Source organism: Semicossyphus pulcher, unplaced genomic scaffold (assembly GCF_022749685.1).
Source record: "Semicossyphus pulcher isolate SPU_LCO1_2020_fin unplaced genomic scaffold, fSemPul1.0.p SCAF_10, whole genome shotgun sequence".
Classification (NCBI taxonomy): Eukaryota; Metazoa; Chordata; class Actinopteri; order Labriformes; family Labridae; genus Semicossyphus; species Semicossyphus pulcher.
In genome coordinates, this window is record NW_027211604.1 from 2,232,191 (window position 1) to 2,259,925 (window position 27,735).

General features: G+C 42.8%; 1 protein-coding gene across 1 annotated transcript in view; it reads left to right on the forward strand.

Moving 5' to 3' along the window:
* The window catches only part of sgcd (sarcoglycan, delta (dystrophin-associated glycoprotein)), a 151,866-nt gene that overhangs the window by 13,275 nt on the left and 110,856 nt on the right, over positions 1-27,735 (forward strand). Inside the window, exon 2 of the mRNA XM_069666933.1 lies at positions 18,461-18,646. Coding sequence (XP_069523034.1) covers positions 18,461-18,646 — 186 coding nt within the window. The remainder of the gene's footprint in view (positions 1-18,460; positions 18,647-27,735) is intronic.

The following is a 27,735-nucleotide window of genomic DNA, read 5'->3' on the forward strand; positions in this document are numbered from 1 at the left end:
TACCGGAAACCGTGTTTGACGTCAAAAGCACCATCAGTCAATTGATGTCCTGAAGGCCGAGGAACTGAAAGGGAAGAGGTTCAGACCGAAATCAAATTACATGTTAGATGGGAAATCTTGATACACTGACCGGGAGAGTCAGACGTTATGGATGGTCATGATGAACGTCCAGTTTCGTGACCTGCACCAGTTTGTCTGTCAGCTAGATACCAGAAATCTGTGACCTCATATTGAATGCTGATAACATGGCCTGTTCGCGTCGCTGTCTCTCAATGCATCTGAACAGCACGTATGTTGAATACAAAGTATTTTCCTACCAAAACCATCATAAATATATTCTTTTTTGATTGTACTTTTTTAAGTTCAACTTCTGACCATATTTGGACTACATGTTTGATATGCATCTAAACGGCTCTATCCTGTTTGACAGCTAATAGCTAACCCCTGGTAGCAACTTGTCAATCACAGGTAGGCACAGCCTAACGCCTGGATCCCATAGGATCCGTGTCCGGCGCCTTCCGTCTGCGCCGCGGTTCTGAACCGTCAGACGACGCGAGCCCTCGCCCACAGGAAGCGTGTCTGATAATAATGAATAATGGTACACATTTGTTCCATTATTATTGCCATTGTAACCATTTGTATGTATTATCGGTCGTTGTTGTTGTTGATGTAACAAGAACATGTCTCTGCTGCTCTGTTTGCCTGTCTCGATCCAGCATCTCCCTCCATCCCATTTGGGGCAGATGTCTGCTCAGCATGAGCCCGGTTCTGCTCGAGGTTCCTGCCTGTTAAAAGAAGTTTCTCAGCGCTGCTCATGGTGGATCCATGTTGGGTCTCTCTCTAAATAATATACAAACAGAGCAGGTCTAGACTGTACTCTTTGTTAAAGTATTTCAAGATAACTCAGGTTATGATTTGGCACGATACAAATACAATTTGATTGATTCATTGATGGTGAACATCATCTCTATGGACGGATATCTGTTTACACATGCAAATAACAGTCCTGTCTTAAGCCTCATATCTCAACTGCAACTCCATTCTTACGTCTAAAGTTGATATTTTGACTGTAAACACTGACCAGCGGACAGAAGACAAAGTGACAGCCTGGATAGGAGTTATCTTTATGTGGCGTGGCTGCCCTGGAAGCTCTAAATACTTGCTGTTTCCAACAGAGGTGATATCCTCATCAGATGATCGGTATGTGTTCCGAGATCTTGTTTAGGCACAAGAAAGATTTGGCGAGGGTAAGTTAAAGATCATGGTTTAGGTTAACACGATGCTTCATTAAGGGGACCTCTGTCGGGTCCTCTGTAGGATGGGGATGATTGCTGTCAAAACACTGATGGCAGGAAACAGGAAGCTAACAGCCACATCCTGTGTCCGATGTTTGGGTTACCAGTCACACTTGCCTCCCTCTCTAATGTCACACTACATAATGTCAGAGATGTAAAAAGTAATACCCAAACTGTCTGTAAACATCCATGTTTGAGAAGAAGTGCAGCCTGTGTGCTGAGTCGGTGTCTCACTGTTCGTTGTTTCTGAGCACAGACGCCTGAGGGCTCTTCTCTGACTGAGACTGCGGCGCGTTCTCACTCAAAAATACTTTACATAAACAGCTCGTGGGGAACTAAAGTAATAACACAAAGACTTATATTGGAATGTGTGTCATGCTCAGTGTTTCCTCTGATTATTTTAAAGCAGTGTCTGAATGAGAGCGTGCAGGTGTCCTGAAACTCATGCTGAGCCGCACAGCTCGGCTCTGTTCCTGCGTGTCGGACTTTTAGAGAAAAACTTCCTGCTTCAACTTGAACCTGCAGTTCCTTCCACTGCTGAGCACGCATAGGTTTCTGCATGAAGGCTATTTATAACCGACTCTTTGGGTGCATTCACTTTCTATTTGTCCTCTGGATCGGTGGTTTAATTCATCTGACAGGACTGGGGTTTGTTTCCAGCCTCATCACATATACGACTACAATATGTTTAGACATCAGAAATGGCGAAGCTACTTTACTTACAAGCTTCCATGTTTATATTAGCAATATTAAACCAGTGAGAACAGAACAGCATCCTCGTGTGTGAAAGGACGGGACAGGAAGAAGAGCAGGAAACACGTTTCCTGTCTGAGGGTTGAGACGGACAAAATCCTCTCACAGCCGCCCTGTGTGACTTATTTTCAAAGCACATCCACTTCAGAGCTTCAAAATAAGTAAGGAAATGCTCACAGCTACCATTCCTAGTATCAGGAGAGTCTCGACCTTTGACCTGGTTTCAACTGACAGCTAAAAATAATCTGACACTTCAGAGGACGATCACCCAGGGAGGGAGAAACGACGTCTTGAGATCCTGAAGGACTCGTCTTACGCCTCTGCTCTTTCTCTGGGGCTTAACTCAAGCTGCTTACTTGTTTTATTCTCAGTTAAAAGACGTATTCTTTTATTTCCTGGGTTGTTAAAGGGTCCATTCCTTATTTTATTTAGTTGCATCACTTCCATCATTAGCTTATGTCCTGAATCGCTTGTCTTTTTGTTTCTGTGCAGCTCTGCAGGGTCAGCACGTTCTTTGTTTCTGCCCACTCGCGCTACAAACCAACAGACTCGGGTCACATTGGAGCCCTTTGGAGATGAAGTGCTCTTCAAATCCAGCTCTTGAAAAATACATGAATGTGTTTTCATGCAGGAGTCACAGGCAGAGTTTGGCTGTGGTCGATACTTTGTTTTTATTTTCAGCTCAGACTCTTTCTTCAGTTTGTGAGTTGAGGTCTGTCAGCCTCTAATTAGCCGAGTCTTATTTTGTTACCATGGTGACTGATTAAAGACAGCTGGATAATAAACCACATTTGATTCCTTTAGCTGAATGATGACTCTTAAAATGCTCTGTAGCCTTTCCTCTGTGTTCTCTGCTGAACATGAAGAGAAACATCCAGTTCAGATTTCCAGTACGAATCTTCTGACCGTCCCAACTTGCTCTTCACAGAGCATCGGGTCGAGGCTGACGATGTCTGAACACTGACAGTGTTTTACGCTCTTTAAAGTTCTAATCTCAATATTCTGTTTCGTTCTCTCTGGCGGCACCTTTGGTGATAAACGGTAATTACAGCAGTTAGTTCTGACCAAGTAATCTGATTGGACAAGAGGCATTCCATTAGCGGTGACATGGAGAACAACATCACTGGGACTTTTCGCTCTGTGTATCACTCCGCCTCAGCCAGGTGTTCTGAATACTGTTTACACAACAGCAGACCATGTATGTTTACATTGATCAAGCTGATACCTCTGAATCACACAGCAGACTCGTATCACACCGACTGCTTTATAAATTAAACCCTTCTCTGCGGCCTCGTGCCTACAACCGAATCACAGCCGTGATGTTGTTCAGTAACATCACGACCTGGAGTGTGATATTGCTTAATTGCGGGAGCACGGGTTGACGTCCACGGTTGGCTCCGGTTGTAACTCTTGATTCTCCTGGCTGACGGTCGCTTTCCTTTTCAGACTGTTTGCTTCATCTGAGTGTCGAGTTTGTTTCTTCTTCTTTGGATTTTCACTTCTTGTTGAAGTTGTATCTGTAGTCATCCATCTTTTCTTTGTTTGTTCAGCCATAGTAGATTACTGTTTACTCGCAACACTTGCAGAGAGTGGAAAAGCAGCCGCTTAGCTCCGCCTACCCTCTCTGGCAGACCAACCACTGTGGGCCATAGGCTCAGTCACAATCATATTACCTCATTCAGCGGTGATAGTGACTTAACAGACATTTATTTAAATAAAATTCTTCACTTTTGAGGATTTCTTTTTATAAAGATACTCACTCACAATAATAACACAATAACCTCATTTGCACACATGTTCATTAACAGTGATTCTGGATACAAACACTCAGATGTAAAGCCAGAGAGAGTTTGTAGTTGTCGAGACCCCTGCTGAGCTCAAAGGCATGTAGCAGCCCACAGAGCCCACCACGGCGTGCTTCCAGCGCCTCCAGGAAGCTGCTGTTGGCTGTCGCATTAATATTCATTTACTGCGGTTTTGGAAGGAGAAGTCATATGCCATCTGGTTGAGCCACAGAAAATCCACAAGCTTCCTCTGAAAAGTCCCCACAGACCCCCGATAGGCAGAGAGATCCTGCTAACGGACGGGCAGCTGAGCCAGTAGAAGGTGTTTGATATTTTCTGGATCACAGACAATCCCTGAGAAAACCAAGGAAACACTGAGAAATGAGTCAGACCGAGGCGCTGAACCAAGAACTGCTGGAGAGGAAGCTTTGTGCCAACTGTACTTTAATCCAACAGCTAAGAGAAGAAGTTTCCATCATCCTGCAGCTGCATCACAATAAAGATTTAGTCAAGGAACAGTAACATAGAATAACTTTAACAGGTCTAAATAACTACTGTCTGGAAAGTGAATGAAACGGCTCCACATTCTGGCTCTGTCTCACTCACAGCTTCTCATGGGGACGGAGTGAAAGTGCAGCATTAGTTCAGCCGGCTCGTCCGGGGCTTCTTCTGTCCACTGCCTCTGTCTGATACTCTCTCTGTGTCTCCTGAGGTCTTCTGGAAGAACTGCAACAACTGCATCACTTTTCCCGACACTAACTCTCCGAGCGACTGACACAAGTGTTACATGTTGCACCTTGAAGTGGCATTTACTGTAGAACAACATCAGAGTAGTGCCGTATTTCCATTAAGAATAAGGCTGATGGATTTCTTCCACAACACTGAAGATGTTCTTTAAAGTGACATTTAGACTGTGAGAGTAAAAGCACCATTAACAGCCGTGCTCATGGGAACCACACAAGTATGCAAGTTTATTTTTTTACGTCCCCAGTCTTGGGGAACCTTGGACATAACATGTGGTGCACTCCCCACTCTCCCCACTCTCAAGAAAGTAAAGTTAACACAGGTTATCAAAAAAAAATCAGCCGTTTTATTAACCCCAGAGAGGAGCAGTGCCTAAAACACCAAACAAAAATACAATCATCTAAATCCCCGACACTAAAACCAAAGAATGAAACAAAAGGTTTTCTTTCCTAAAATCATAAACAGGAGAAAACAAACTAAACACCAAACAAAAAAGGCTTCTCCCTCCTACGATACGGCTGCTCAAAAGTTATCCCGTATATATATTAAAACAAAAGGTGAATATATTTACAGGTGACCAAGTGTACAACGACTGAGTTTCACAGCATAAACTGTCTTTCGGCTACTCACTGTTAAGTTTCACTTCCTACAAAGCAAATTCACAGATTCCACAATCGATCGCTGGCTCTTCGTTGGGAGCGGGAGATGCAGGAGAGGGGAGAGCTTCACTCAGTTGTTGTTTAAAAAGGGTGATGTCATCAGCTCCTCCAATCCACTCTCAGCAATCAGACTGCAGAAGCCAATCACAACTCTTCACCTGTAATTCATCACCTGTTCAAAGCCTGTTTCTCTGTTTGTTTTGTGCTTTTGCAACTCTGGGGATACGAGTTCTGATCATCTGGCTGTTCAAAAGATTTGATCCAGTTAAGAATTATCCAGATTTGGGAATCACTTTCTTTCTAACCAGGATCAGGTAATCCGTCTTACTTTTATCCCGGTTTTTCAAAGAAATCAACCTGATCAAGAAACAGACTTTTAACGAGAGCGATGACTTCATACAATCCCCACAACATAAAGACCCTGACAGTTGCTTTTATTTGTATATTTCATGTTTGATATCGATGCTATTTGGTGAAATATTTAATGGGGACGAAATCCTTGATTATTTTCCCCGACCTATGTCTACTTTATCTACAGTGTCATGGTAGCAAATCAATTCAAGAGCAACATTTAAAAAAAATGTCAACATAACCTGTTCCTGAATCCTCCCCTCTGATTGGATCAAGGTAATCCTACTCAGACGTTTTAAACAACCCAAACGCAGGTTTTATCAAGATAAAAGCTGAGATTGGATTACCTGATTTAATCCGATAACGTAATCCTTTTTGTTTTATGAACAACCCGTTTTCAAGATTTGATCCGATCTGATCAGATCACGTTTGAACAACCGGGCGCTGGCGTTACGGGGGTGCAGCATTCTTATCTCGAGATAACAAGATAAATAAGTCCAGAAAACAACTGAACTTCATTGTTAGTACTGGAAAAAAGATGGAATAAGAAGCACAGATACATGTCTGCTTAGGGCTTCCGTACCTTCCGTACCAAAACCAGCACCTGTGTATTTTACAGGCTGGTTTTAGGCCACACCTTCAGCATTTAAAATCTTCCTGCAACGTTAAAACTAATTGTTAAAAAAACTGTTTGAATTTTAAAATTCTCTGCAGATGTATATTTATAAATCAGACTCTTACTCTACTTGAAGTCTTGTCACATCTCTCTTTGTAGTATTTTATTAGACGCTGTAAAAAGTTCCTGCAGAAGTGCTCTGCAAATAAAGTTATTGTTGTTATTATTCAGCACCATTACTTCCCCCGAGGCTGCCTCCACAGCCGAGCGTATGAGTGTTTATGGCTCATGACACAATTATGATTAAGATGTTAGCCTCTCACAGCGCGGCGGGAGAGAGTGAGGGAGATAAAGAGAGAGAGGGAGAGAGAGAGCAAGGAAAAGAGACAGGCAATTTAGCATCACTGTCTCTCCGCTGGGATAAAGGCGAGCAGCCCGGCGCTGACCTGTCACTGTGCTGCTCTGATAGAAGACGACTCTTTACATCTCTCTCACAAACATTAGGACTTTTATCTAACCTACCCGTTTCAGAGGCTCCTTCCCTACAAGATAGATCTCCATGAATGGGAAAATTTCAGTTTTCCATCTCCATTAGGAACGCTGCGATGAGGAAATGTTCCTACCGTGTGTTAATACACTTGTGAGAATACTGATGTTGCAGATTACGCCGCAAGTTATAAGACTGTGTCTGTAGAGCACCGATGCTTTCACGTGGGTTTCAACAGCAGAGAAGACTGCAACAAAGATGTCACTGAAGGGGACAAGAGCAGGACGGTTATAAAGTCGGTCAGATTCAAAAATTAAACTTTATTTTTAAGGTACAAATTCATCATATAGAACCAGAAAGTCCTATAAATCTTTGCAGTTTGCAGTATGAATCAACGCCCACCTACCAGTGCAGTGTTGGACTTGTGTGTCACGGTGTGTGGAGGTGTTTGCCGTCGATGCCTGTAGAACAGAAGTGATTCACAGTCAGTCCAGCTGCGATGTGTGGCACATCGTCAGGCCACACGCAGAGGACATAGCGTTTACATTGTTTCATTCATTTTAGTTTTACACACTGATGAGGGAAATGTTTTTCTTGTCTTCAGCTGAGCAGGAGAGCCCCGCTGTGCAATCATTAACAGCCAAAGTGTTTACATGTTTCATTCACTTTGATAGACAGGGAGTGATGGAGGAAAGGCTACAAGCGTGTAACTGAAAAGAGTCTGATTTTACTTTTAATCATTTTCAGGAGCTTTTTGGAAACACAAGAAAACACAGGCAGCCATAAATAATCAGTTTTCTTGTAGCCTCCAAGAGGTGTCGAGGATGGACATTGTCTCAGGCTGTTACCACACCTATACTGCGCAATGCAGAAGACGGCTTACATCAACTTTACAGTTTTTTGTACATTTGTAAACAGCCCTTATTTTTGTATGCAGGTGAAAGAATATTAAACAAGAAGTATTTTAAAACTCAATCAATCAATCAATCAATCAAATAGTATTTGTATAGCGCCAAATCATAACCAAAGTTATCTGAAGACACTTTATAAAAAGAGCAGGTCTACACGGAACTCTTTAATGCTGTTTAGAGAGAGACCCAACATGAATCCACCATGAGCAGCACGTAGCAACAACTCAGCTTAAAGGAGAAGTTCGGTATTTTAAACCTGGGCTTTATTTTTACTCATTTATGCGTCGAAAGGACTCAGAGGCAAAACAACTTTTGGAATGGGTCCAGTAGATGTCCTCCGACGCAGCTGCAAGACGGCCGCAATGGCTGCAACATAATCCCCTGGGGCAACTGCACCCGATCAAAGTGCGTCCACTAAAAGTGCTTGTTTTTGCAGCTGACTGTTGATTGTTGCTCCAGGTGACCGACAACATTACAGAAATGATCCCTACAAAGATCGTCCTTTTTTTAAAGGCTAAGATCCTTTTTGTGTAACCAGAAAGTCTCCCTCAAGGAGAAGTCTTGCTCTGAGGTGTTACCTGAACAGGACGGTGGAAACGTGAGTTAGAGTTGGACTGAGGATTCGTTTACGTAGAGGACTGCCTGCAGGAATATACTAGACCGATTCCAAACGCTTCGTTCCTATGAGTCATTTCGACTCCCAAATTTGTAAAAATAAAGAAGTTCTCCTTCAACTCTTGGAGTAAAGTTAAACACTTATTATAATATTTATGTATTTCTTTATGCAACATGGACTAAAACCTTTAAATTGGCACTGTGTGGAAGTGAACACGAAGGTTTTAATAAACTCAAACAAATGTAAATTATAATTTCACGGTTTGTTTCATCAGAAATAGTTGCCGTACTTAAATATACACATTTCCATCTCTAATTAACTTGTCCTGTTTAATTTGAACAAAAGTGACAGTGAATGAATTCTCCACTCTCTTACACACTTCTGCAAACTTGCATTCATACACCGGCATATTTTAAAAGTTAAGACGAGTAGATTTTCCTTGAGGAGTTCTCCGTCTCTGCCGAGACAGAGACGTGCAGTAGTGTGGACATCCAGAGGGAAATGGTGCAATTTAAGGGCATTGTGTTATTTTTCCAAATATGAGCGAGCGTCTTCTTGGCGGTGAAAGAATCCCAGGAGCCTCTTTATGCTGCAAAGAGGAAGTACATCTTGTATTTTTCTGCCTCTCTATCTAAATTCTGCCATTATCTGAACACTTCCTGTCTCTTCTCCTCCTTCCTAACCTCCATCCAATCCCCCTCCTCCCCTCTCCTCCGTCTCTCTAAACTCTCTGAGTAAGCTTTGGAGGTTTTCTGCTCAGCCTGGTTGTAGTCCAACACATCTTAATCACCAGGGGGCTGCAGATCCAGACGGTGAGCTTGGCACTGTCACTCCTACTCCTCAGACTCTCCTCTTCCTGCTGATCCTTTACTCCGCTCCTGCTGAGAGGGATTTCGTCAGGTTTCCCTTTTTTCTGCTCTGCTGTGATGACGTCCTCTCTGGCTCTATCTGCTTTAAATCCAGTCTATGATAAGAGGTTTAAGTGGATGATAAAGTCGTGCTAACAGAAAGCCTGTTAGCTTTGGTGACATTAAAGATTAGGAGTTAATTAGAGCCTGCTTGTGAAGTATGGCCTCAGGGTTCTCCGCAGCAGAAACAGGTAGATCTGTGCAGACAAGTTCTCGCTCATTTTTAAAATAAAGTGGACATTTAAAGCTTGCTGATAAACATTTGACATCTTGAGAGTTTTGGACGTGCAACAAGAATTGAAAGGTCAATGTTGCAAAGTCACAGTTTTGGTTTTATCTAGAAAAAGATCAAGATTTGGGCTTAAACAAGTACTAAAGTACGTCCTCTAGGTATGTAACTAAAGCCGCTTTCCCACTGGTCAGAAAACCCGCTAACACACGGCTTTCTTGCTTAGTAGGAAAGGTTACAATCGGCGTTCAGACAGGGGTTAAATTACTCTGCAGCAGGTAATTATCGCCTCGGCTCCGACTAGCATTGATGGGGACACAAAACCTGTGTCGACACGTTAATCTCCTCCCCCTTTCCGGCGCGATGCTCTGCTCCGTCGGTAACTTCTGCAACTCCTTGCCATCTCAGCTACAAATTCCGCCCGTCTCCGTCCGAGCAGCACTCGAACATCGTTCCAAACTTGTCGCCGCTGAGTTTGATACATAGACTGAATGAGTAACAGATACAATAAACACCTAACCACCGTAATATCGAGACAATCGGCATGTATAAGCGGGTCTTCCCAGCTCTGAAATACCAGCATCAGCGTGCTAATTTTGGTGGGAAAGGGGTATAATGTTACTAGTACATACACTCACAATGCTTTATGTATCTAACACACGTTAGATGACTTAACAATGATCCCCAGCCTCTTGTGTTTCTTTGCCCATCCATCTCCCACCACCTTTAGCAGACTTTCACGCTCTCGACTCTCCTTCACGTGACTCCAAAGGAACTTCAGTCAATAAGCTCGAGCAAAGGGTCCAAAAAAGACCTTAGAGCCAAACCTATCGCTTCATATTCTGAAGGATTGGGCCCCTGAGGTCAGAACAATGTGTTCATTCACATCTGAACAGTTTTAGGGAAACAAAGCCAAATAACGTGGAACCTTAATAACCCCTGGCAGGGAAATTGCACACATAACAGCATAGTTTAAAGCAAACGGAAGCAAATACTGCGAGTCAGGACTTTTCCCCCAACATTAACTCCTGGAGACGGAGTTTGATTATCTGTGTATGTGAAAATGAAACGGTTGGAATGAGCCGCCTTTGTGTTTAAAGAAAAAAAAAAGACCTACATGGGCCAACTCCCTTCTGAGATTAAACTGTGATTCCTGACGAGGCGGTATCTTTAACACAGCTGTGTATAAAACAGTTATTAACACTGTATTTTAGTAGTGCTTTAAAGCATGAGCACCACTTATGGGAACAGATGTGGCTCTGTTATAAGTTAAGTATCATATCTGTCACACATGGCCCTCAAGCTCAGGCTCTGACTAATTCTCCTTATCATGTGCCTAACAATGCTGTTGACAGGCTGATGCCGCTACATTAGGAGAATAAAAAACATTTCCACTTTTGTACTGTATTAAAAAGAAGAAAGAGCCCAAAGTTACTCAGCTGTTTAAGTATTCTTCATGCCCTGCAGACGGGCCTGGCCCCGGGCCGGGCGTCACGCCTGTGCGAAGGAATTAAGCGGCCAAATTGGTTATTTTCTTCTTCTTGTCTCTTTTTCGTTTAATCACTGGAAAGCTGCTTTGTCAGATGCTGAGCAGGTTGGACCTCTCATTAAATTGTTTACTGTTATTCTGTGACCTTTTCAGTAGCAGTAAGTATTAACCACACTTTTCTCATCTGTAATGGGCCAGTAAGCAGCAGCAGCAGAAAGAGCAGCGCTGAGCTGAGGATGTGGCCTCCGTGTTAATGAGGGGCAGGAGAGTGGGGCAAAAGGCCGAGCTGCTGCTGCTCTCAGGAAAAGGGTAAAAAAACCAACCTTTATTTACTGAGTACGATAAATATACACGCATTTATGTACGAGACTCTGGTGCGCAAACATTAACGTTTTAACTTCCAGTTTATTAGCAACCTGAGTGTTTTTTTTAAGAACCTAACCTGTTGGAATAATGGCAAAAACAGTTGTTTAGATTTGAGAGAAAGCAAACACTCAGACAAACAAACTGTAGTAAACAATACGGTTAACTAATAAATAACATAATATACCAGTAAACCAAACTTTTAACCACTTTAGGAAATAAAAACGGAAATAAATTCGACATTGCGCCGAAAAAATGTCAAAGCTGAAGCAGGACCTGTAAACTGTGATGGATATTTACTGCACGAAGTTTGGGGAATGTTTTGCTTTGCATACGTTTTTTGTATTTTGTACTTATTAATTAATCCAGCTCAATCTCAAACCAAATGTGTGAACAGCCTTCAGAGCGCGAGGAGTCTTATTGCTCGCTCTTCATGACTTAGTAGAAAGCCTGATAAAGTCCTCCTGGGCTGGAGGTCAGGGCCGATGGATTGGCTAAACAACACAATCTGGGTCAAGTACTTTGTGAAAGCAAAGGTAAACAGCGAGTTACTGTTGTAAGTACTTTTGGATGATGGCAGTAGTGGTAGGATTGGTCGCAGCTGTAGATGCAATAGTTGAAGTAGTAACAGCAATAACAGTGATGTTTGTAAGTAGCAATAACTCTTTGTTTGAACATGTTGCACATTCAATAACTGTTACAAATATATCTCTATGCATGTTGTTTGATGATCTGTGTCTGTTTATCTCCTGATCTTTACATAGAGAACGTGCAGTTGTGGCTCGGTGAGGAGGCAGCTTGCATCAGGGTTGCATCAGATTCCTTCTGCTCTTTGCTTTCACTGGCCGCACTGCTTCAGTGCGACTCTCTGCTGTTGTTGTTGTTGCAAGAAAGTAAAGTTGTCTGGTGTACAATAAAGCAAGGGATTGCTCCAGGGGCTCTCTAGACAAAGGAACAGGACAGTTAGTAGCAATGGGGGACGTGTGGCGAGCGATTCAGGACAGTCGCCATGGGCCTCCTCAGACCTGGTTAATGGCCAAGACGGGTTAACAGAACAAACACAAGTAAAAACAAACTGAAAAACCATTGAACAATTGTACAAGGTGAAAAAGAGAGAACCTTTTTAGAGCGCTAACGGCCTTTAGCTTCAGTCAAACAAACACACTAGGTAAAGAGAGAGAGAGAGAGAGAGAGAGAGAGAGAGAGAGAGAGAGAGAGAGGTGTATGGACGAGAGAAGCATTCCCAATAGCGCATTCCATCCAAATAAACCATTTACAGTTGTTAGCTGCTAAACCAACCATGTGTAAGAAAAACAACAACAACAAAACACAGAAAAAGACCAACATTCACACTTGGTGGAAAGAGAGACAGACAGTCATCAGCTGGAGTTCAGCTCACCAAATAAAACCCATTAGAGAGCTAACAGTGGTTAGCTGTTAGCATGTAGCTTCTGCCTCTGAATAAATTCAAGCACACTAAACCAAGAGTCAGTGAAATGTTTAGTAACTTTTCAATCAGCCAATAACATTTCACCACTACCACACATCACAATGGCCAATAAACTGTCTCTGGCAGTCGGCCATTTTGTATATTCATACATTTGGAGGTGTTCAAGACCCAGTAATGGCCTTTCCATTGGCAGCAGCCCTCGGGTCCTGGTACCGATCCACATGTTGTCTATAAAAGTCCTAATGGGGAGCTGCCTGGCTATTTGGCAGCAGGAATAACCAATAACATTTTGTAAAAGCTCATTTCTCTCTCTAATCAGAGACAGACTTTGTTTTTGGGCTGTTGGGTTTTCTTCGGGCTCGCTGAATGAATAGTTGGCTGAGTAAGAGGCCGGGCTGGATGGCAGCAGTGGAGGGAAAAAGACTCGAAGGCCAATGATTTGATTTGCCTCCAATTTGCCACTTATTTTCTTCCTCCATGGCTCTTCAACTCTGCTTTCTTAACACACACACCTCCTCTCTTATGAGAGTGGCCATTATTTAGCTTGTAACCAAGCACCATTTTCTTTCTCTGTCAGCCTTTACCCTAAGAGCTTATTGGAAAGCTATCAGAACTCTGTGAGCATAGAGAGAGAATATATAGAAAGCACAAAGCAGAGCGACGTTATATTTCATTAGCTTATTTAATTTATGAGTAGATTCACAACAGTGGGGCGGTAGGCATGTGGAAATAAACCAATATAGCAATGAGGACATTCATAAAACTGTGAAAACTATTATTGATTTGTTGTGTTTGTTCCCTGTCTGTTTGTTGAGCGACTGAAGAGGAAGCAGTCTCATATGACTTAAATCAAATATCAGATTTACAGTTTATAGGAAATGTGATTACTTTCAACTTCAGATAAAGATGGAGAAGCTTATCTTTGTTTACTGTAAGCTGTAAATATAGTTTCTGTAATATGGACATAGATGCTGCTACAGAACTGATACAAGCACTGATAAATCCCCCAAATATCAAGAGATATAAAAGGGTTCAAGGTAAACGGTTCACTAGCAAACACAGACAGAGCTTGTATGTGCACTCCTTGCTAATCATCTAATGTTTTTAAACCAGTGATGAGGAAGGCGATGGGGATTTAACTTTAGTTTGAAGAAGCATGACCACTGCAGTCTTACCAAACTTTCTACTACAAATAGCGCAGCCAGTAAAGTGTCCAGTTTGACTTACCTGAACAGAATGTGTGCGCACACACGCTCCTCCATCCAACCTGTGCGCAGGTGACACTGATGCTGGAGTGGCTACAAGTGCTGCTCTCCTGCCAAGCTGCTGGTTCAGTCTTCTCAACAACACCTGGAGACGCTTGGCAGCTTCTGTGTTATATTTCATTTTCTGTTTTTAGACTCGTCCTTCTTCCTCTCGTCAAGGACATGTTTTAGTTCACTACGTTTAATGTTTGTATTTACCCCGAGATTTATTTGAGAGCTTACACGAGCACTTTGGATCTTGTTAAAATAACACTTTTATTACACAGTAACCTCCGATCTGAATAAATTCTCTGCCAATTACAGTTAATTTAACTAGCAAAGTGACTTCTGTCCTTCTACAGAATACAGCATTGCTGGCATAAAATGTGCAACCAGAGCTGTTGAATGGCACGAGTGTTCAGAGAGTAGATGTGCTTTTCTTAAACCTAAATAAAAGGTACGTAAAGTTTTGGAGAAGTTACAGCAGATTGCACAAGCTGGCATACACAGAATAGTTTGAAATGGCAGCAATTTAATCCCTGCAGTCAAATGCACACGATGCAACCTTCCACCACCAGTTCGTGTCTCACTCCTCTGACAAAAACTGTCATTTTACCTTGAGTCGCCGATCTACCTCTGCCTCCATCCCTCCGTGTGTTTGTGTTTGTTACTCTGGTGGTTTTGAAGAAAGCATGTAGAGGCTGTTTCTGCTGGCGGAGAAAGCATCTTTTTTTTATAAGATTATTTTTTTTGGCTTTTGCCTTTATCTGAACTGAGGTGAGACAGGAAATGTGGGGAGGAGAGAGTTGGGGAAGATGTGCACCAAATGATCGGCAGACCGGGAGTCGAGCCTGCGGTCAGTCGAGGACTGTAGCTTCTGTATACGCGGTGCGTGCTCTACCAACTGAGCCAAACCGGCACCCCAGCATCTTCCTCTTATAATAACTCAATAATAAAGAAAAAATCCCGACAAACAGAACTTTTTGTTCGACTCTTGGAACATACACATGAGCCATAGTGGTAACACAAACACATCAACATACTTCTGTAGAATACATTTGCACGCAGTATGTTGCAGCCATTACAGCCTGTTTCACAGCTTCCAGCTAAAGCAATCTTCTTCTTCTTTCCAATACCGTTTGTAATTAAAATTTAGAGCCCAAAATATGTGAAAATGGAGCCCAGGTTCAAAACTACTGCACAACAGCCGGACAGAGCGACCCAGGAGTTTTATTACAGGCGGAGGAGAGATAACGATGGTGGATGAAACAAATGAAGGGATTAAACGAACTTACTGGTTTTTATCAGCAAGATGAGCGTTTGCTCCGACCGACCGCTCTGCTTCTGCTCTCCTCCTCTCCTCAACACTGACAGGAAAATAAGGAAGTGGGTTTGAATGGTGGCGCGAGCCAGGGACAAATCGGTGAGAGCGTTGTGGGAACGGGTGTAACTGGGGTGTGTGCGTACGTGCAATCCTTTAGGATGAAAATCCAGATTGTCACAAGCTTTTCTGGTCAGCAGATCTGGACAAAATAGCTGTTGTGTACCTTTCAGAGTTTGTATCAGCGTATCATTAGGAACAACATATACAAAACGTTATTTCTTCACTAGGTCAAAGCTTTGATGAAAAAATCAGAGGCTGCATCTCTGGCCTCTCTTTTCGCTTCTACCGTTCAGGGATTTATTTAATGCTTTTCTCCAAAAACCGTATCTGAAAACTTTCTTTTTTTTTCTCGCTGCCAGTGGCTTTTCACATTCTACTGACAGGACCTGTTTCATTTCAAAGTTTCACTTTCATATCAGTTTCAGGGTCAGTTATCTGAGCCTGTCACAGCAGGCGAGAAAAATCAAAAAGCAAATCTCGAAAGAGGAAATGGAAAACCTGTCCGCCAGTCTTTGAGTCGTGCATGTGCGGATTTTCATAATCCAACTTTGTGGTGTAAACAAATGTCGGAGTAGCCCTGACAGCTGAACTGGATCCTGTTCAAACGGGTGATTGGACATGACAGCGGCTGGTTTCCAGGGCGAAGTGTGTCTGGCGATTCTCAAACACTCTCCATGTTTGGAAGGTCTGTGCTGTGGCAGGTGCTCAGGATGGAAAGAGAAGAGAGAGTGCTGCGGGATCAGGCGCGTTATTAATCCCTGCTCACTGTCTGCAGCTCTCTATGAGGATTTGCCAGAGAGCTGATCAAACAGGCCGGGTTACTGTTGGCTCATACAGCTGCATGTCTTGTGCTCGTGTTTGTAGTTGAATAAAGTGTGAGCTAAGCACACAGCTTGAGCAGTCAGGTGCTGCTGTTAAACTGTGGGATCAATCTGGGATTCTTCTGGGGGACGAGTGATTATGAAACCACATATTTAACTGAGTCCTTGGTTTGAGAAGATCCCCACAGCGATTGCCATGAAATTGGCTTGTGCTATTTATGGTCTGTAGATGATAACTCTGCATGATTTCAGCAACTCCCTCGCTTTCGCTGTAGCACCAGCATCCAGTTATGTGAACACAGTGAAGTTTATCTCTATGAACAGATATCTGCTCGTGTAGAAGCTGTAGGCGATGGACACGATTCTGGAGTTGGAAGCGTTCTTGTTCATGTTTGTAGTCCAAGATCATTTCGACCAATCATTTAGCAGGCTTTGGTCACAGGGGGAAGTCGACATCATTTCTAAACCAAGCCAAATTTCATGATGTTAATCACATGTTTATTATTATTACCATGACAAAAAACATGGCACCCCTCTGGTCTACTTGTAGGTGCAATTTGCCCCTGTCTGAAGCGTTCTAATTGTCGTGGTAATTACTGATAATGGGCCATTTGTGGTCTAATGACATTTGAAGCAGGTGATTTAAATAAGCAGCTGATCTTGGGAGGTGAACTCTAGAAAGATTTGCCTCATCATCGCAAGAAAACAGAAAAATCGTCAAAAAAATGCCGGCACTTCGGGGCGTTATGAACAATGCAGTCTCTCGGGGACCCTAATTAGGTGTTTCTTTGTCTGGTTTTATGTTATTCTGGGAAACACACTGCTGAGGTGGAGGCTGTTGGCAACATTCTTGATTTGGATGACAGTTTTGTTCCTTTTTTAGCTTTGTTTACTCTCACAGCACTGATCTCCTTCTCTTCCCATCAGCCTCGACATCACAAAGACGTGCCTCTTCATCTTCCTGCATCTCCCATCAAACAAAAATGAAAATCCGACCGTACACAATGAGATTCCAGCGTTTTCGCTGACTGGTGCTTTGCAGTCTCCTCTGTAGCTTTCAGCACTTTCTCACCGGGGCCTTGTCTTGTGCCATTTGTTTCAGTTAGTGGGAAATGTGTGTGGTTGTCAAAAACGATTGGCTTTGGTGGTCTGAGGCGCGCACTCCGGAGCACGGCCGACAGTAAATTGTATTTTTCCGCAGAGTTATTAGGCCATTATTATGGCGGTTGAAGTGAACAATGCCTCCTCTTCCTCACAGGCAGACAATTAGAATCAACATTAATCGGCACTATCAGCACATCAATGGGGCAGAGGGGGCATAATGGAGTTATAGACCACTTATGGGACAATCAATCAAGGCGATTGCTAACTACACTTTCTTTCATAGCGCCCAAACTGAGTGTCTGGTCAGTAGTGAAGTGGAGTATGCAAGAGGAATGTTTATGGCATGTTATTTGTACTAATGTTTAGTGATGCACCATCTGGTATCTTCAGGTCATTGTCTACAGCGAGGAGCAGCTGCATCACAAATCTCAAAGCAATCACTGGAGGCTCCACCATGGAGGCCCGATGGGTTGCAGTAATGGCTCAATACATAACAGCAAGAGTAGAGAGAACAGAGTCTGTGAGTGGTTGCTTCTCATTGGTGGAGCCCACCAATCAGCAGCAGACATAGTTAACATTTAACTGGTGATTATATGTAATACATGCCATATTAACCCAATAAGGTTAGGTAAAGGTGAGAGGTCCATATTAAACTCACTTTGCCCCTCTGGTTTTGCTTTGCTCAAATGGTGTGGTGGGAGAAGAGGGGAGTCACAGTCGCCTGAGGGTAGAGTTAAATCTTTGAGAAGTGGTAAGGAGTGGCTGTCCATAGAGACGGAGTGCAACACGACACACTCTGTAAACTATGCCCACCAGAGAGGGAAAAAATGGTGCCACATTATGCAGCCAAGAGCTGAAACACTGACAAATTGCTAAGAACACAAGATACAACCATGTCGGCCAACTGTTTTGGCACCCTATGACTACCAGACAGGAAGTGCATAAAAAAAAGAAACACTATTTTTGGTCTCTCAGTGTCTCTTCTCATGAGACATGATCTTAGATGTGAAGTTAAATATATTGCCTCAGGTCTTAACCTTCTTTTGTCCTCTTAAAGATCACCTTTCCTTTCCTCCTCGATGTCGCCAATGAAATGTCCTGTGTTGTATTTTCCTGGCCAAATGTGTCAGATAGATACAGGATGAGTCTGACGCACAGACTTACTGTGTCTTTGTGTCACTATGGATAACAGAGGTCAAGACGTTGCCCTCAGCCATAATCACTTCCTGTTTCTGTCTGTGTCTCCTCTCAGATGACCCAGGAACAGTGCACTCATAGGAACAATGTCCAGAGTTCAGAGAAACCACAAGTGTACAAAGTGGGAATATACGGCTGGAGGAAACGCTGCCTTTACTTCTTCGTCCTGCTGCTGATGATCCTGATCCTGATCAACTTGGCTCTAACTATCTGGATCCTCAAGGTCATGAACTTCACCATAGTAAGTCACCTTTTGCTCTTTTATTTGCTGTAGTACGTGTTGTCACTGAAAGAAAGACCAAAGACCTAACACGAGATTTATACACATTCTGTTGTCTTTACTTGTGAAGCTAACAGGGACGGGTTTAACCAGCATCAAGTACAGACATGTAAACCATTTCTCTGCTCCATGAATATGTGATAGTCCTTGGTGATTTATGAAATGTTAATCAGTGAGCCTCTGACGACAAGGTCACATCTCTATCTTTAATGCTTCTACCACCAGATTACATTTACACCTCATACGGAAATACATGTGGCTTACACTGGTGCTCGTTCTACTTTACGATCCACTTATAACCTGGGATTTGATCTTTTTTTTTCCATCAGCTGCTGTTAGGATTCATGTGTAAGAGTTGGTTTTAGTTTTCTTCATGTCTGTGTGTGGTTCACACGATTTGTTGGTAACGTGGCCGTGTGCGTGCAGGATGTTTCTGTAGTTCTTGAGTTACAGGTGGCTGGAGATACATGACTGAGTGAGTATTCTCTGGGCACCATGTTTGTAGTTTCCTGTGGATTTTATGCATTCGTGGTTGTCAGTGGTCAACGTAACCTCTTGGTGTGATGATGCCTTACGAATAGCTGTGCATCAATTTTCAGGCTGGATTTTTCCCTCTCTTAGACGTGCACAGGGCAGCTTTTTGTTCATGTCCGTCTGTTTGCTTAGATTCAGGCTGTAGATGAAAATAATAACCCAAAGATGACTTTTGTTTCTGAGATGTTTGACCCATCCCGCGACCCTCCCTCCAATAATTGATCTTCTTGCTGTCGCTAAGAGTGTCTGCTGCTAAAGAGGATTAGTTAAAACCCCAGTGTGTCTCATTCAGACATTGAAGGGACTTCTTTTTGAGACGAAGAGCGCCCTGACAGAACATTTGGATTTTTAATTTGATGAATTACCTTATCCAGTGTTTGAGTTTGAATCAACATATCTTTTCAGCACCCTGCAGTTAGTGGACTGACCAAACGACTGTTTGAGCCTCTCTGACTTGCTCCCCAATGTTTCAGGTCGTGTCTGACTGGGCAGAGTTTTTATGGTGGCTGAGGTAATTACACTTCCAGGAGAGGTTTCATTTATATGCAGCATGCTCGAAGGCTCGGTTCCTTCCCCTGTCCTTTTTAATCTTTATACACTCTGTCTTCTGAGTTAGCACGTGCCTAACGGCCAACTCTCTGCAGGTTTTTCTTCAAACCAACATCAGCAGGTGATTTCACTGACGTTTCCCTCCGTCTCTTTAAAGGTGTTCTAATCAGTGATGGAGTCATTTGTTGTAAAGAAATCCTGCAAACTCTCGGTCCTTCACGGCCCATGATTGTCCATAGAGGTCATCTACTCTGGACACAAGAGCAGATTGATTTCTGTTGATGACACCCAACAGGATATTTTATCTTGTCAGCTGATGAATCGGGTCCAAAGAACACCTTGATGAGCTGCACTGAAGAAATCAAACTGTGGATGAAACAAAAGTTCTTACAACAAACTGCACCAGAAGTCTTTGATTGGAATCTTACTTTACAAACACAAGTAGAAAGTACAAAAAAATGTTGACCGGAAGAAACGAAACCAATCTATCTACTACATCACCTGACTTCCCACATCCATGACAGCCAGGGGAGTTGCTCTGACCATCTAATTCTGCCAATAATGGAGCTTTAAATAGTTTATTTGCTTAAGAAGTTGGATTACCCTTAATCTGTCATTAATCAGAAACCTTTAAAAGCATCACATTAGGAGAAACATTGATTTTTCACCCACAGGAAAGGGATAGCAAAACGTCCAGAGTAACTAAAGCTGTCAGACAAATTAAGTCAATTAAAATGTCTAATATTTTCCCGGAGATGTTTTGGAGTAAAGGTATAACCCTGAGGAAACCGTGTTACTGGTTACCGTCCTGATGTGTAGTGTTTTTCAAAATATCACAATGTCTTGGAAAAGATTCAGCAGTTTTTGTCCATATGCGTCTTTTATCCATGCAGGTGTTGCACGATTTATGGAGTGGCTGTATAGTGAGTTTAATCAGTCAGTTAATGAGCAATAAACGAGAAAAATAGGCATTTACCTCTATAAAAGTAACATGGATTATTAGGTTAAACATCTTCAGGATTGCTGTCATTCCTAAATGCTGTGGAATGAGCTCCAAACTGACTCTCTGTCTCTCTTCTTTCAGCCAGCCGAGTTTCACTTGCACTCTTTCCATCTGTCCCCGTCCGTCTGCGTGCTCCACTCTGTCTTTCTGCTCAGTAATCCACTGTGCCTGTAATGAGTCAGATACAGATGCAGAAACAGCACGAAACACGCATTAAAAAGGCACATACATACAAACACACACACATGGTCGTTGCTGTGAATAATGCATGAGGTCTGCTTCACAGCGGGTCCTTAATATGAGATCTACATAAATCACAGAGCAGTTCTCAGATGCTGAGCCGTGATGTTCTGACAGAGCGCGGCAGCAGGAGCGTTGTAATGTTTTTAATGTCACTGCGTACAGATTGGGGAAAGAGAAAACACGTTTGAAATGCGGTAGATAAGTTTGAAAGGGAGGAAAACAAGTCAAAGCAAACCAAGAAATGACACGCCTTCCTGCTCTTGTAGCTCCGCCCCTTCACCCTGACTCGCCTGATCAAGAGAGGTTCTTTTTTTAGTGTTTATTGCTCTTTGTTGGACTTGGAGTTTAAGAGTTAAGTTTCATTACATAAGCCAATTCATAGTTATCTTTTTCCACATTAACCCAGTTTCAAACCTCTTTTTTCTCACTCTATATCCTCTGGTTCATTTATCAGATTCTGATCACTGGAGAAAGAAGTCGCTAACCTGCTATATCCATCCATGTTGGCAGCACGGCTGCAGAGATGACAATGTCAGTCTGCTGGTTCGTCGGTCAGTCCAACCTTAACAACCGTTGGATAGATTGCCACGAAATTTTGGACAGACATTCCAGTTCCCAGAGGATGATGCCTAATTATCAGGGAATTAAATTAGCAGCTGCCACCTGCCAAACACAGGGAACATTTGTGGCTGCAGCAGGTAAAAATTTCATGTTGGCATAGACGAATGATCCCCTAATTTCCCTGCCACTATCTGGTGAAATTTCCAATTTCCTTTATGATAGCTCAAAGCATGTTACCTTCAGCCATGCAGGGCTGCTGGCGAGGACAGAGAATACCAGCAACAGTAACTGTAAACGGCTTTTTCAGATGACCGAGAAAAGTAGGAATGCACAATGTTGGATTTGTTGCCAATATCCGATATGCCGATATTTTCCAGCCCTTTTTGCCGATTATGATGCCGACATATTCGGCACATTTGTTTAATTGCAGAGAACATCAAGTCTCCCCTGTAGTGGAATTGACATCATGCCTACTGTTTTTGTAGTGGCGAAAAACACCGCAGACATCTTGCACCCTTCTTCACGCTTGATGGAAGAGGCATTAAACAAAAGGTCACGTGTCTGATCACTCACGTTTCTGAGCGCACCTGAATGCAGCCCCCCCGAAATACGGTAGTGAGGGAGACATGCTTGTTTACTGCACCTACTACGGCGACATCAGTGATCGCAGACAAACTCCTTTTATTGTGTGTGCGTCCATGAATATGTGAGTTATTTTTGCACTGATGTTTATGTCACGCTCTGTTAGCGTCGACTTTGGCTGCGAGTGTATTTTCGGCGTGTTTGATGTTGTTAAGTGGGTAAAATGACTAGCTAGTTAAGAGTTAAGTTGTTTAACTTCTATTCATTGGCTGGAGTTTCTGTGACGTTTTAGTCTTTATTTGTATATCGTTAATAACTTTACGCAGGCAGTGCGCGCGCACACTCAAGCCAAGCTAATGTTGGAGCATTACGTCAAGCTTGTTTAGGGAATCATCGAGCCTTTGGCATAATTAAAGCGTTGTTTTATCGGCGGAAAATATCAGAAGAAAAATGACGATCTGCCGATGCCAATGTGTCATTTTCAAGCCATTATCTGCAGATACCGAAAACATGCAAATTAAACTAAATGTTAGGTAGCTTCCGTAAGGAAGGAGAGAGCACTGGATATCTTAACAATGTGAAGCTAATAAATTTGGTGCAACAACAAAGCTACACCTAACACACCAGTAAAGTTTGGGCTTTGGGATGTTTTGCTATATCGTGTATAAATTCTAAAGCTGTTGGACATGAAAGGTAAATCCAAAAAAGCAACCCGGTGAACCATTACTCTTAATGAGCCGGTCGACATCCATGATACCCCTGATCTCAAAGCAGCAAAGCTGAGGGAGTCTGAGTCAAGACAAGTGTGAATAATGAACAAGCAGTGGACTTTAGGGAGTACTGTTTGTGTGTGTGGGAGGACGTGAGTGTACTTAATGTACAGTGTGATTAAAAATATGCCTTTAAAAGTGCTTGAACTAAGTTTGACCTGCGTACTACTCAATCTCAGTGCACGTATCCGTGTGTGAAAAGTGTTCAGCTTGTGTGAGTGCACTTGAACTTCTGGAGTTTTTTAAATATTGATGTGAATTTCACATTGGCACACATCCATTGGCCTTAAATGTCTTTCAGTAAACCATTAAATCCCTCTGACCTCTGCAGCCGAGCAGAAAGAGACTTCTGCCTCGAACAACTTGTTTTTTGTTTTAAGATCGTCCAGTGTTTTTATCTCATCGTATTCAAACTGCTGGAGTCTTCTGTTCAGGGTTCAACAACTTCTTTAATCTTTATCTACACGTCTAAATAACAGTGTTCTACTGTATGTTTTTTTTGGCTACACGTTCAAACTCGTTGCGTAGGCTTGGTCAGTGGCCCTACTCTTTAAAATATGAGGTTGTAAATAGCTTTAGGGTAAGCTTTACATATGAAGGGCTCTGCGGTTAAGTTGGCAATGATAAATATGTAACAATCGGCCAACTAAAGCCGGCAAGGAAACGTTTCATATGTATGACTTTTGGACGTGCAATAATTATCATCCCTCTGTAAATAACATGATGGTTGCAGCTTTAGGTTAGGTCTGGGAAAAGGTTCTACATGTCTACCTATTTTAATTAGTAACATGCTGTATGTACGTTAGTAGGTTCTTTTTTCTTTTGAAGTTACAAAGCTAACACAGGTTACATCACTTTTTTGATTTTCACATGTTAAAGTAATGAAAAGATTTTCATGTAAATAAATGTCTGTTAAGTCTCTATCTATCGCCCAATGAGGTAACACAGTGGTGACTGAGCCTATGGCCCTCTGATGAAAGCCTTTGCTTTTTCAGTATTACAGACGGGGTGTCTGCGGCGACTTTCACGGGAAAAAATCACAAGCCGCGTCTGAAAAGCAGAACTCTCTCTGCTGCTCAGGAGGATGATCAGCATCCTCATGTGTTCGCTTACTTTAAATCCTTTGAAAAAACTCAACACAAAAATGCGTTTGCGAGCAGTGGAGAAGCTTTGACCACACACACACACACACACACTTCTGGTGTCCACGCTCGTCTTTTTTTCCTTGGAAGTGTCTAAAATTTGATTTATTTTTAAATTAAAAGTAATTCAGACCACGCTGTAAAGAAGCATCCATCACAGACCAGAGGCCCACAGGCCACACCAGCAGCACTAACACTGAAGTGTGACACTTTAATATAGGACATACCTGCTCCTAATTAAGCACAGTCCTAATTGGGAGCATTTTAACCCTTCATTTTTAATTGATGGGAATTCGATTAACTTTTAATGACTTTTCTGCTCGGGGCGATCTTCGTTTCTGACCTGGACTCTGACTGCCGGCTCCCGTCTCACTGCTGGTGCTTCAGCCTTTACATCTTTACCTAATTTACCGTTTAAAAATTAAACATAACACGTAGGCTGCTCGGGATATGTGAGCTACCAGGGTCAAGGAGAGTCAACACTTTGCTACACCATAACTGGACTGTAATTAATCCTTTCATGGAAAAGAGGTGTGTCAGGTAAGCAAAGTAATCCTTAAGTCTCAACATGCACTGACACGCCTGTGAAAGAAGATTTCAACAGGAATCAGAAAGCATGTAAAAACATGCTTAATAGCTGCACATATGTTATTGTCCATGCAAGTAAATGGCATGAGAGCATGAGTCTGTGTGTGCACAGTTTGATCCACAGATTATTTGCGTTTAATAGCTTGTGCCTGGACACCTCGGAGCCTTTGTTCGTGTTTGTTTGCGTCCTCTGCTGTGTGCTGTGCAGCCCTCAGTGAGTCACACGCTGTAAATCAACTGATAAGCTGCTGACCCACACTGGTTCAGGTTTTCACACAGCCATTTGTAGAGCAGCGAGCTCTCACGTCGGACTTGACACACATTTTCATAATAGCTCAGTGTACAAGTGGAGAGCACGGCCCGGATGGAGGAAATGCCACGCAGGAAAATGTGTGAACACGCTCTGTTTGTAGTCTAATGACCGGAAGCTGCATAAACACACACTGATGCTCTTATATCTATGAAAAGGATTCTGTTTGTGTTTGTGGTTTTAGGAACCTACAGGAAGCTGGGAAACTTCCGAGGAGATTCTAATGCCACAATGCAGCTTTGCATTGTGGTCCGCTTTATGCTAATGTTAAATATCCAAATAAAACCTTACCCAAACCCAACGGTCAATCAGACTCATCAGGCACATTTCATCGGGAATCTAGAGGGGGGGTTTTTTTTCAACAGGACACGTCTTTGGATTACACCGAGAAATATTGTTCTTCTTCTGTAATCTTTGCATCATTTCTAGGCTATTGTTTTAACGTGCTGTTGCTGTCAGGTGGCTTAGTACAAGGAGAGCAAAAGTGCGCATGGGTCGGTGGCAATGGATGTGACATACAGATACAGGACTTTCATCCAGCAGACCAGGTTTATATTAAAGATATAATCTCAGACATCTCAGTTTCATTCTCTTTGGCGGCACCCAATGCGACAAGCGGTAATTGCAAGAGCACACTTATCACAGATATCCAGACAGTGCTGCATGTGTGACGTCCACGGTCGGCTCCGGTTGTAACTCTTGATTTTCCTGGCTGACGGTCGCTTTCCTTTTTAGACTGTTTGCTTCATCTGAGCGTCGAGTTTGTTTCAAAAATACACACACACAAAAACCACAAGGCAATAACCCATCTGTCCTCATGTCAGTCAGTTATCAGTGATTTGTGTGAACTGCACTGCAGACTGGAGTTTCTGCTTAATGTGACAGAGTGGCGAATCTGTATTTAAATCAGGAGAGACTTCAATATGAGTGAACACTTTGGAAAGATGAGAAATGTCTTTGGTTTTAGACCTTTAGGCTTTTGATTAGACCCCATCATGATGCCTTCATGAACTCAAAGGGGTAGAGAGGCCGAGAGCAGGATAAGATACCCCTGATGGAGTCTAGACACTGGTGGTGGTGGTGGTGGTGAAGAAAGGATGCAGGATGAGCTGAGGAACAATGATCGAGCTACGAAGTCCAAACTGACAGCAGAGCGAGGAGAACAGCTCTAAGATCTGACAGCAGCAGGATGATTGGTCGACAGAAGTCGAGGCTGAATCTGGTTGGTTCAGTGCTTAAAATATTAAACACCGATAATCAGCTGATGACCGGACAGGAAGAACAGAGAGGGAGAGAGAGAGAACGTGACACGAACAAATGAGTCTGTCTTTGCACCTGTCTCACTCCCTCATCATCACCGTGCTGCTCTCCTGTCTGCTCTGTTGGAAATGGAAAAATCCACAACAGATGAATTAATGCAAAAACTATGGATATCCTGCAGCATAAGTATGACGTCACCACGTAGACCGACTTTCTCTCAGCTTCAAAGCATGGCTGGATAAAAGACTCAACTGTTTCCTGCACTTGTCTCTTCTAAGAGTCTGCAGAACGATTCGTGTGACAGATCATAATTATATGTTTGTCTATGAGATCTGCAGCTTCAATCATGAAGTCAATCTGACTTTGATCTGCGTGTTATTATGACTGTAAGGGTGAGTGTGCATATGCAGACGTGTATGAGTGTGTGTGTGTGCGTTACTCCTTGTTGCTGTCTCCACAGATCTACAGCCAGTTAAGCAGACTCGGCGTGTCAGCAGAGACAGCAGGGGGCTCTCAGATTGAGACAGATTAAAGTGGCTGCACCTCATGTGCATGGTGGTCCACAGTGTGTGTGGTAATGAGTAAAAAGAGTGGAAGCAAGTGATGTATCTGCTGTCCTCTCTTCCGGGTCCTTCCACTCCAGTGAAGCAGGTCTGCCAGGGAAGCAGCCTGCAGGGAGGAGGAAGCAGACGGTCAGACTTTTGAGTGTGAGGGGTGCTGTTGTCTAACTGAACTGTTCTGCCCTCTTAACAAACCTACATCAGAAAATACACAGAGAGCTGGGGCTGGTTTTAGTTCAGTCTGCATCCATATATAAATACCTACACTGAGCTTTAAAAGCGTTTTAAAAAGAAGTACATTTTCCAAAACATGAAAACAACTTGACTGCTGTTTTGCAGCCTCGATTTCAGCACACTGGCGGTGGCAATTTTGGAATACTTTAAGTCGGAAGTGGAGAAAAACTTTGCACATCTGTTTCCTCGGACAGGTGCGTAGGAGAGGAAAAAATGTAAGTAAACTCCTGCACACTGTCCAACTTGCAGGAAATCCATTTATTTGCTTGCAGCGTTTCGGTGCTCTTCATCAGGCGAGGCCGAGCACCGAAAAGTTGCAAGCAAATAAATGTATTTTCTGCAAGTTGGACAGTGTGCAGGAGTTTACTTGTGTTTTTGGTGGAGTCGGAAGTGACCATATTATACAAGAAGGTGGATTCACAAGAGCTCGAGATAAGAAAATCAAACCAGCTTAGGTGGTGGCTTGACGGGCATTTTAACATGGGGAGCTATGGAGATTGTGGCAAGCAAGTTGCCTCCTAAGGTACTGCAGTTTTTGGATCAGACTTAAAGTAAAACATTCTGCAGTCCTCCAGCATAACAAGCCACATGCATGATGAACGGTTTGCTCTTGAAGCGAGAAACGACTTCATGATTTGTGGAAATACAAATTTAAGGCATAAAAACTGACAGAGTTGAGTTAATACGACAGATTATGGACGGTAACAAAAGTGA